Source organism: Eschrichtius robustus, chromosome 20 (genome assembly GCF_028021215.1).
Source record: "Eschrichtius robustus isolate mEscRob2 chromosome 20, mEscRob2.pri, whole genome shotgun sequence".
In the NCBI taxonomy this organism is placed as follows: Eukaryota; Metazoa; Chordata; class Mammalia; order Artiodactyla; family Eschrichtiidae; genus Eschrichtius; species Eschrichtius robustus.
Window position 1 is genome coordinate 21325399 of NC_090843.1, and position 11659 is coordinate 21337057.

At 48.6% G+C, this 11659-nt stretch overlaps 1 protein-coding gene across 1 annotated transcript; it reads left to right on the forward strand.

Annotated features, from left to right (window-relative positions):
• The first annotated feature begins 285 nt into the window (after positions 1–285).
• On the forward strand, positions 286–8235 carry LOC137754235 (primary amine oxidase, lung isozyme-like). Its single transcript, XM_068529757.1, is given in 6 exon segments — positions 286–718; positions 721–1332; positions 1335–1880; positions 6074–6359; positions 7078–7207; positions 7450–8235. Coding segments are annotated over 6 exon segments (2283 nt in total). The 3' UTR covers positions 7726–8235.
• The last annotated feature ends 3424 nt before the right edge of the window (positions 8236–11659 follow it).

An 11659-nucleotide genomic window follows, 5' to 3' on the forward strand; every position in this document is an offset into this window, starting at 1 on the left:
GGACAGAGGCTTACATGGGCCACTTAAAGTCCACGTTCCTACATCAGCCCCACCTCCCGAGCCTGGCCTGACCCCGGATTCCCCCAAACTCCACCCCCTGCCAACCTTCTGCCCTTGGCTGCTTGTCTTGAATGTACCCATCGTGCCATTGTCCAGAAGCCCCACCCAGAGCCAGGAACCTCCAGAGACTGAAAGGGGCATCCTGCACCCAGGTCCTGTCTATCTGTCTGTCTTTCTATCTTGCATTCCTATTCAAGAGCCTGGAGGCAGCCAGGAGCTTTAGCTATGGCTGTCTTTATTCTTTTGTCCCTGTGGAGTGTTCTGGTGATGGGCATGGGTGAAGGTGGTGCTGGGAGTGAGAAAGGAGTTGGGAAGGAGTGTCATCCTGGCCTGCCTCCCTTCTGCCCCTCCGGATCTCCCACTGCCCAGCCCTGGACACAGCCTGGCCAAAGCCAGCTGTTTGCAGACCTGAGCCGAGAAGAGCTGACGGCTGTGATGGGCTTTCTGACCCAGGAGCTGGGGCCAGGCCTGGTGGATGCAGCTCAGGCCAGACCCTCAGACAACTGCATCTTCTCGGTAGAGCTGGAGCTGCCCCCCAAGGCTGCAGCCCTGGCCCACCTGGACAGGGCGAGCCCCCCGCCTTCCCGGGAGGCACTGGCCATCATCTTCTTTGGTGGACAACCCCAGCCCAATGTGACTGAGCTGCTGGTGGGGCCCTGCTGCACCCCTCCTACCTGCGGGATGTGACTGTGGAGCGTCACGGGGGCTCCCTGCCCTATCACCGACACCCCGCGCTCATGCGAGAGTACCTGGACATAGACCAGATGATCTTCAACAGAGAGCTGCCCCAGGCTGCTGGTCTCCTCCACCACTGCTGCTCCTACAAACGCCAAGGACAGAACCTGATGACGATGAACTCAGCCCCCCGTGGTTTGCAATCAGAGGACAGGGCCACCTGGTTTGGCCTCTACTACAACATCTCAGGGGCTGGGTTCTTCCTGCACCCCATAGGCTTGGAGCTTCTGGTAGACCACAAGGCTCTGGACCCTGCTTGCTGGACCATCCAGAAGGTGTTCTTTCAAGGCCGCTACTATGAGAGTCTGGCCCATCTGGAGGAGCAGTTTGAGGCCGGCCTGGTGAATGTGGTGGTGATCGCAGACAACGGCACAGGTGGGTCCTGGTCCCTGAAGTCCCAGGCGCCTCCGGGTCCGGCTCCCCCTCTGCAGTTCCATCCCCAGGGCCCCCGCTTCAGTGTCCAGGGGAGTCAAGTGGCCTCCTCACTGTGGACTTTCTCCTTTGGCCTCGGAGCTTTCAGTGGCCCAGGGATCTTTGACATCGCTTCCAAGGGGAGAGAGTCGCCTATGAAGTCAGTGTCCAGGAGGCCTTGGCTGTCTATGGTGGAAATTCCCCAGCAGCAATGCTGACCCACTATATGGATGGCAGCTTTGGCATGGGCAAGTACTCCACGCCCCTGACCCGTGGGGTGGACTGCCCCTATCTGGTCACCTACGTGGACTGGCACGTCCTTTTGGAGTCCCAAGCCCCCAAGACACTACATGATGCCTTTTGTGTGTTTGAGCAGAACCAGGGCCTGCCCCTGAGGCGACACCACTCAGATTTTCATTCCAACTATTTTGGGAGCCTTGTGGAGACAGTGCTGGTCTTCAGATCTGTGTCGACCTTGCTCAACTATGACTACGTGTGGGATATTGTCTTGCACCCCAGTGGGGCCATAGAAGTCAAATTCCATGCCACAGGCTACATCAGCTCAGCGTTCCTCTTTGGTGCTGCCCGAAGATACGGAAACCAGGTTGGGAAGCACACGCTGGGCACGGTCCACACCCACAGTGCCCACTACAAGGTGGATCTGGACGTGGGAGGTAAGACATCCTGGCGGAGGCCAGGATTCCAGTAGAGGGGGCTGAAGTCTCCATGCCTAGATTTAAAAATTGTCATTGAAACATTAAAAATGTAAAAGTATAAGAAGTAAATGTGAAAGTCATCAAATTCCTCAGAGATTTTCACCCTTAGATGGTTATTCTCTCATGTTTAAAAAAAGTCTTTCCTTTTTTAAAATCGTGCATCTGCTATCTAGAATATATTACAGTGTATACTATGTATATATGATATACTGATATACATATTTAGAATTTTACCACCAAATTTCAATCATAATGTACATATATTTTGTCACTTCTAATTTCTCACATAACAACATATTACACTCACTCAAACAACAAATATTCACCGAATGCATATTTGTGCCAAGCACTGCACTAAAACAATGTAACAAAAGAAACAACATCCCTGCTCTCAGTAGGCTTAGGTTGTGATGGAGGAGTGGAGAGAACGTGGAGGGCTCCTGGAAAATGTGAGAGAAACATTTTGGTTTTATTGAAGTTTACTTGACTTAACAATGTTGTGTTAATTTCTGCTGTACAGCAAAGTGATTCAGTTATTCATATATATATTCTTTTTCATATTCTTTTCCATTATGATTTTTTTAAATTAATTAATTAATTAATTTTGGGGGGCTGCTTTGGGTCTTCGTTGCTGTGTGCGGGCTTTCTCTAGTTGTTGCGAGCCGGGGCCACTCTTTGTTGCAGTGCGCAGGCTTCTCATTGCGGTGGCTTCTCTTGTTGCTGAGCATGGGCTCTAGGTACACGGGCTTCAGTAGTTGGAGCACGTGGGCTCTGCTGCACAGGCTCAGTAGTTGTGGCGCACGGGCTTTGTTGCTCCGCAGCCTGTGGGATCTTCCCGGACCAGGGCTTGAACTCTTGTCCCCTGCATTGGCAGGCGGATTCTTAACCACTGCGCCACCAGGGAAGTCCTCCATTAAGATTTATCACAGGATTTTGAATACAGTTCCCTGTGCTATCCAGTAGGACCTTGTTGTTTATCCATTCTATATATAATAGTTTGCATCTGCTAACCACAAACTCCGAATCCATCCCTCCCCCCGGCAACCACAAGTCTGTTCTCTATATCTGTAAGTCTGTTTCTGTTTCATAGATATGTTCATTTGTGTTGCACTTTAGATTCCACATATAAGTGATATCATATGGTATTTACCTTTCTCTTTCTGACTCACTTCACTTAGTATGATAATCACTAGGTCCATCCATGTTGCTGTAAATGGCATTATTTCATTCTTTTTTATGGCTGAGTAGTATTCCATGTGTGTGTATGTATATGTACATATATATATATGTATGTATGTGTATATCGCATCTTCTTAATCTAATCATCTGTTGATGGACACTTAGGTTGCTTCCAGGTTTTGGCTATTGTAAATAGTACCGCTCTGAACACAGGGATGCATGTATCTTTTTGAATTACGGTTTTGTCCGGCTATACGCCCAGGAGTGGAATTTCTGGAACATATGGCAACTCTATTTTTAGTTTTTTAAGGAACCTCCATACTGTTTTCCACAGCGGCTGCACCAATTTACATTCCCACCAGCAATGTAAAAGGGTTCCCTTTTCTCCACACCTGAGAGAAACATTTTTATGCTTAACCTCTCTGTATCTCAGTTTACTCAAGTGTAAAAATGGTGTAACAGTGCATTCCTCATAGGACTGTTGTGAGAATTAATGATGACTATTTAAAAACATTTTTTTCTTTTGAAATAACTTTAGACTTACAGAAAAGTTGCAGACATTATATAGAGTTCTCATATACCCGTCACAAGCTCCCCCTAATGTTAACATCTTGCATAACCACAGGACAATCACAACCAGGAAATTAACATTGTTACAATACTATAAACTACAGACTTTATGAGAATTTCATCAGTTCTTTACTGATTTCCTTTCTCTGTTCCGGGATCTAAACCAGCAACCCACATTGCACTTAGATGTCCTATCTCCTTATGGTCTCCTCCAATCTGGCAGGTCTTTAGGTTTTCCTTGTCTTCCAGGAACTGACACTTTAGAAGATACTAGTCAATCATTTTGTAGCATGTCTTTCAATTTGGGTTTCTCTGATATTTTCTCATGATTGGGTTGAGCTTGTGTTTTTGTTTCTGTGGAGGTTTTTTTGGTAAGAAAACCACAGAAATGACTTTATACCCTTCTCAGAGCATCATATCAAGGGGTATTTGATGTCCATATGTCTTATTACCAGTGATATTGGCCTCAAGCACTTGGTAAGGTGGTGTTTTCCAGCTTCCTCCATTGCAAAAGTTACTGTTTTTCCGTTTTCAATTAAGAAATATTGGGGGGAAATTTTTGATGCTATGCAAATATACTATTTCTTTTCATCTCAAACTCTTTCTTCTCAAACTCTTGCCCATGAATTTTAGCATCTATTGGTGGATTTTTCCAGCAACAATTATTATTGCTGTGTCATTTACATTTTTTCTCTTATTCTTTATACATTTATGAATTGGAATTCTCCATTAAGAAAGTGTTATCCCTCCTTTTTACTTTATTTATGTATGTAATTATTTATTCATAACTGTATGGACTCATGGATATTTTATTCTAAGGGTTATAACCCCACACTATCATTTATTTTGTTCCTTAAATTGTTTCAGCTTTGGCCATTGGAAGAGCCTTCAGGTTGGTTCCTGTGTCTTGCTGACATGCCTCCATCCTTTTTTGAGCACTTCTTTACTTTCTGGCACTGCAAGATGTTCCAGTTCCATCTTGTATTTTCCCTGCTCCAGCCCTGAAATCAACCACTTCTCCAAGAATCTCTGGTTCCTTTTATTGGAGAATAGTATTTAGAAACCAAGATCTGGGTACCAGGTGTGCTCATTATTACTGGGATGTCATTGCTTTTAGGCTCTCTCATCGGACTTAGCTAGAAAATATATGTATGTATTCTAACTGACGCACACATCTCTCTTTATCTCTACATCTAAGCTATGGCAACTCTTAAAGCACTTGGAGCGGTGCCTGACACACACAGAGAAGTATTAGCTATTATTATTATTATTATCCACATGAGCCTGCTTGTGTGGATGTACCGGAAAGGGAACTCTTGGCCTTTGTCATCTACAAGTAGAAACTGTGGAGTGTGGCCTAGGAGCAGTAACTCACAAAGGGAAACTGAGGGTTTGCTTAATCAGTCTCTGCTCTCTTTGATCTTTGGAAGGTATGGAGGGAGCTTCTGGCATGTTTTGGTTTACTGCTCTTTGGTCTCAGATCACTTAAGTTGAGTCCTAATATGGAACCTAGTTGGACTCCGATAAAATCATTCAAAACTCCAAATATTCAGGCAACAGACTGTGTCTTTGGCCTTGCCCCTTATTCCTTGCTAATCCCCAAGCAATAGAAAACACTGCTAAGCTCCAGCAGTGTTGGGCTTGGGGTCTGACTATCCTTCCCTCTGACCTGCATGTCTGCTGTCCATGTGTGATGGAGCCCCTCTGTGTTGGTTTCCTCTGGGTACTGATGTGTAGGCAGTGTAGAGCCAGACTGAGACCTGGGTCCCCGGCACTGCCATGAAACTAACCACATGCCCTTGGTGACAAACCGGGGCACATTATTTAAATTCTCTAAGCCTCAGTTGTCCCATCTGTAAAATGGGGACAATTATAGTTCCTCCTTCATCAGGTTGTTGTGCAAGTAAAGCATCAATCCATGTAAAGCCCTCAACACACTGCCTGTGCAGAGCTCCTCCAAGTTCAACAAATATGAGCTACTGCTGTGATTATTTTCATGAGAAGGCAGTTCTAGTGATGCCAGAGGGCTTCAGATATGAGGTGCAGACCCTTGCCTCAGGTCAGAAAGAACCTGGCCCTGCACGTTGCCTGCTAGACTGCTCCAACCTCAGGTAAACCACCCTCCCTTCAGCTCCTCAGAGGGGGAAGGTCAGTGGAAGCGCAGTCACAAGGCATCTGGGATTATTACCAGAGATGATATCAAGAAGAAAGATCTTCTCCAAATCTCTGGATCAGGAACATCTTGGGGAGAGGGGAGGGAAGAGGGGGCACACTCAGTCTGGCTTTCTCTTTGGCCCCCACTCTGAAGCCAGGTGGGAACAGAGTCCAGAGGGGGCGGAGCAGCTGCATGACCAGCCCTCCCTTCCCCGCTTCCCCCCACCATCTCTGCTTCACCCTGGCAGGACTGGAGAACTGGGTCTGGGCTGAGGACATGGCTTTTGTCCCTACGGCGGTACCCTGGAGCCCCAAGCACCAGATACAGAGGCTGCAGGTGACCCGGAAGCTGCTGGAGACGGAGGAGCAGGCCACCTCCCCCCTGGGAGGTCCCTCCCCTCGCTATCTGTACCTGGCCAGCAATCACAGCAACAAGTGGGGGCACCCGAGGGGCTACCGCATTCAGACAGTCAACTTTGCTGGGGAGCCCCTGCCCCAGAACAGCTCCATGGAGAGAGCCTTCAGCTGGGCGAGGTGGGTGATGGGGTGTCAGAGAGGCACTGGGGGAGGCGGACTGTATCAAAGGCTCCATGTTGCTGGGAACCCAGGTTCCCCCACCTCCCATGGGTGTGTGTACATATACACACTCATGATCACACATTCACACACACATTCCTGCAGCCACAATCTTAGGCCGCTCAAAATGAAGCCTCCTGCGTGGATGAATGAATGGAAAGATACATGCTGAATCAAATATGACAAAATGCTCCAGGTAAAATCTAGGATGTGGGTATGTGGGTGTTCACTAGACTATTCTTTTAACTTTTCTGTATGTTTAAAATGTTCACAATCAAGGTTGGAGGGGAAAACAAAGAGAGGAGCACAGATCTGAGGGAATATTCCCTAAAATGCAGGCACATGAGATACTGAAATTCACCTAAGATGGGAATCAGGCCATGTCTGTGCATATGCATCCAGGCCCAGACTCCCATCTGCATGGATGCGTGAGCGACAGTCCCACCTGAAGTCTGAACAATGGGCCGGTAGATGTTTGAGATACGGGATATTGAGCAAATGCGGGAACTTTGTGAGAGAGAGAGAGAGAGAGAGAGGGAAGTGGACAGAGAACGATACAGAGGCTGGACAACGTAAGACCTTTATGCTCCTTTCCCCTTTGTGTCCTCTCTTCAGTGCAGCTTCAGGCAGCAGGATGAGTCGATGACCTTGTGGGTCTAATCCAAATCCCCTGCAGGTGCCAGCTGGCTGTGACCCAGCAGAAAGAGGAGGAGGCCAGAAGCAACAGCATCTATAACTTGAATGACCCCTGGACCCCCACCCTGGACTTCACTGACTTCATCAGCAATGAGACTATTGCTGGGCAGGTGAGTTGAGAGGGAGGAGGTGGGCACGAGGGGGGAGGCAGGGGGAGCAAGGATGAGCCTCTCACTCTCTCCCAGGCCAGATTCCTCTAGGGGTCTTTAGAGCCCACTAAGGAAGAAAGCGCTATGATTTCACATTTTTCCTGGGCTGCTGAACTCAGTCCTCCCATACAAGGCCACTGGGGGAGGCAGACGTGTCCTTAGCAAAGCCAGACCTCATGATCCTCTTTCTTAGCCCCCATTAGGACTTGGTGGCCTGGGTGACAGCCGGTTTCCTGCATATGCCCCATGCAGAGGACATTCCCAACATAGTGACTGTGGAGAACGGCGTGGGCTTCTTCCTCTGACCCTACAACTTCTTTGACCAGGACCCCTCCATCGATTCTGCTGACTCCATCTACTTCCGGGAGGACCAGGATGCTGGGACCTGTGAAGTCAACCGCCTGGCTTGCCTCCCCCAGGCTGCGGCCTGTGCCCCCCACCTCCCTGCCTTCTCCCACGCGGGCTTCTCCCACAACTAGGTGGTTCCTGGGATGGGGAATGTGGCTGGGACCCCAGGGCCAGGGAGTGTGGGGAGGGGAGGGGATGGGCACTGGATGGGGCCGCCCTCCCTTCCCTCCCCCTCCCTGCTGGGAGCATCCTGAGTCTGTGATGCCTGACACAGGGGGTTCTCGGCTTTGTTGACCCCAAACCTCCTGGGTTCCTGTCGCAGAGAAGAGAGGAATGGCCAGCCGGGAGTCTAAAGTGATGGCCATACTTTTCCCAGAAGACTCCTGTTTTTTTTAACAGTTTTTTAATCTTATTTTTCAAATGAGATGTAATTCATATACCATAAAATTCGCCCTTTTAACATGTACAGTTTAATGGGTTTTAATATATTCATAAAGTTGTGCAACCATGACTACTATCTAATTCCAGAACAATTTCATCACCCCAGAAAGAAACTCCAAAATCTGTTAGCAGTCACTTCCTATTTCCCTCCAACCCATTCCCAATTCTAGGCAACCACTAACCTTTCTGTCACTACAGCTTTGCCTAGATTCTGGAAATTTCATATAAATATATTCATACAATAAGTGGTCTTTTGTGGTTGGCTTCTTTCACTCAGTGTAGCGTTTTTGAGGGACATCCATGTTCTAGCATGAATCAGTACTTCATTCCTTTATGGCCGAATAATATTCCATTGTATGGATAGACCATATTTTGTTTCCACTCTTTGGTTGTTACGGATAATGCTGCTATGAACATCTGTGTACAAGTTTTCATGTGGACAAATGCCTTCATTTCTCTTGGGTATATACCTGGGAGCCGAATTGCTGGGTCATATGGTAATCTATGTTTAACGTCTTGAGGAGCTGCCAGACACCATTCCAAAGTAACTGTACCATTTCCTTTCTTTTTTTTTTTTTTTTGCATAACATAACATAAAACTTAAACTTTTATGCAACATACTTATACACAACATAAAATGTACCATTTGGCCGTTTTAAAATGTACAATTCAGTTACCTTAAGTACATTCAGAAGCTTTCTTGGGCCTCCCCAGCTCCTCCTTTGCCCTGGGTCTTGAATATGAAGGTGAGGCATCTAGAGACTAGCTGTTCTCTGGAGCCCCAGGACAGGGTCCCCACTAGGCCTGTGTCCCAGATCTTCGGCAGGTGCTTCCCTCAATTCCCTGTCACCCTAGCTTCCTCCTTCTCTCTTTTTTCTTCTCCTCCTCCTTCCCCTCCTCTTGCTACTTCAGCTTTTACTCCCTGGTATTTCCCTCTGAGGTCCTGGGGGGAAGTCCCTGCTGCCTCAGGTCCTATAATCCCCCACCCCAAATCCCCTCAGTTTTGGTGTCCTCCTCTGTCCCTGGGATGGGGAAGCCTTGGGCATGCAGGGCACTGTGGAGCCAGGTGTGTCGCAGTGGGACAGTCCCCACCTAGTCAGGCAACAGCCTCCAGGGCCTCACATCCCTGCTGCCCCTCCTGGGGCGTGGACTTCGGATGGCTATAAATAAGAACTGGGACATTTTCCAGAAAGGAGTGTGGGAGCAGGAGTAGGGTGGGGAGGAGGTAGACCTCAAAGACCGAGTTTTCTCAGGTGCCTCCAGGCTAAAGGAACCCACGTGGAGTGCGGTGTCTACTTCTATAGTTTGACCTATCCTGTCAGTGTCTTTTCTAGAGGGGGCTGTGAGGTCAGGAAGAGAGGGGGTTTCTTCCCCAGCAGGAAGCCTGGGCCACAGACCCAGCCCTAGGGGAGGACACTGGGTGGGCAGGCCCTGGCAAGAGGGGAGCTCAGGGCACAGAGATTTGGGTCCAACTCAGCTTGTGACCAGAGGGAAACCGGAAGCTCAGACCACATGGAAGTCCCATCATTTCCTGCAGGAACTGCCTGGACCCAGGCTCAACCAGATGAGCTGGGAAGGAATTAAGTTCTGGCAAAGGGACCTTCACCTAAAGACTAAAAGCAGTAGGAGCCACATTCTCGTTGAGACTAGCAGCAGCACATGGTGAAAAGTGCTCAGATGGGGAAGGGGTTAAGGCAGAGCTGGGTTGCTGTTGCTGATTCTTATTTTTATTTTGCTTCTCGGCTCAGTGATTTAACGTCTCTTTATCCTCTCACCCAGATAAATATCATATTTTCACTTTCTTGTGTTTTCTTGTTTAAAGAAATTTGGACCATGGTGGGTGTAAATGCTCTCATCTTGCCCCCCAAACAAATGCTTGGGGTGGGGGGAGGGTCAGGGATGCTTCTCTTGGCTGTTCCACCTCTGCTTGTCCACATGCATGGGTAGAGAGAGGGGACATGTGGTCCTAGGCTGATGTCTGCATCGGGAGCTCTGCTGCTGAGGCTCACTTGCTGACCAACGGGTGTGCGATGGGGTTCCCCACTGGGGTCAAAAGGCATAGCTCGAGCCACCCCAAGGGAGAGTGCGCACAGGGAACGCTCAGGCATAGACCCCGACGTGACCCCGTTGGAAGGCTCTCCTGGGAATATACCCTTCCAGCCGCAAGAGAGAAGCAAGCACACCCTGAAGAATGCAGCCCTGAGGCATCCAAAGGGTCATAGCAGCAAAGTTCTAGGGGAGCCTGGCGAGCGGGAGGGAAGATTGGGAATGTGGCCCCTCCGGGACTGTTGGACCTACAGCCTCAAGCACCACACACTGCACACAAACACAAGCAGTGTGAGCTCCCTGGCCTGGCCTCTTAGTGGTGCCCGCCTCGTGTCCCCGCCCTGCCACTTGGCCTGTGCCAAGTGTTTGCTCCACTCAGGCCTTGCAGGTGGGTGTCTGCAGCTTCTGTCCCGTCCCTCCTCCCCACACCTTGGACCCTGTGAAGGGAAATAGACTGTAGTGTTCTCAGTGGAGCTTGAGTCTCAGACACCTTCCCACTGCAAATTATTTTTCTTTAACCAACTGTCAGTGTACCTCATTAGGAAGGGCTTATATTCCTCTTTTTTTTAAAAAAAAAAAATTAAAAAAAAAAAAAATTTATTTATTTATTTATTTATTTTTGGCTGCGTTGGGTCTTTGTTGCTGCGCGCAGGTTTTCTCTAGTTGCAGTGAGCAGGGGCTACTCTTTGTTGCGGTGCGCGGGCTTCTCATTGTGGTGGCTTCTCTTGTTGCAGAGCACGGGCTCTAGGCATGCAGGCTTCAGTAGTTGTGGCACACGGGCTCAGTAGTTGTGGCTTGCGGGCTCTAGAGCGCAGGCTCAGTAGCAGTGGCACACGGGCTTAGCTGCTCCACGGCATGTGGGATCTTCCCGGACCAGGGCTTGAACCCGTGTCCCCTGCATTGGCAGGTGGATTCTTAACCACTGCACCACCAGGGAAGCCCAGGGCTTATATTCCTAATTCTGGTACACATATTGTTTAACATATGAACTACTGTACATAAAATTGATTCGCAGAAGAAAAATGAAATTAACACTATGATTAAAGCCATTCTTGATGTTCATAATTTAAAAAAAAAACATACTCCTTGGCCATAGTCTGTGGGCCAGGATATGATAGGGGACCCCCCCGCACTTTCTCAAGGACCCTCAAGGAATATGATGTCTTAGTCTCTCCCACTTCTCGCATTGAAATGGAGCCAGTATGGTGGCGATGACTCTGGGCTAGCTGATTTCCATCTGCTGCCTCATTTATTCCTCACAACTGCCTTGAGAAGCAGATATTATTATTCCCACTTTATAAATCAGGGCACGAAGATTCAGAGGGATTAGGTAACTTGCCCCAAGTCACCTGGCTGGGAGGCGATGGCGCTGGGATCGAACCCAGGTCTCTGTGGAATTATACCTGACTCCTTCCCTCTGCACCACTGCTCTTCTTCACTGCCTGGCGGGCCGGGTTAAAGAATTAAACAAAGTCATGCTTGAGAAGTACTTGGCACCTGATCCATGGTAAGTGACCCTCTAGGAGAAAAATCAGCATTCAGTGGACCAGAGCAGAGATCTGCAGTTGCCTTAAAGCA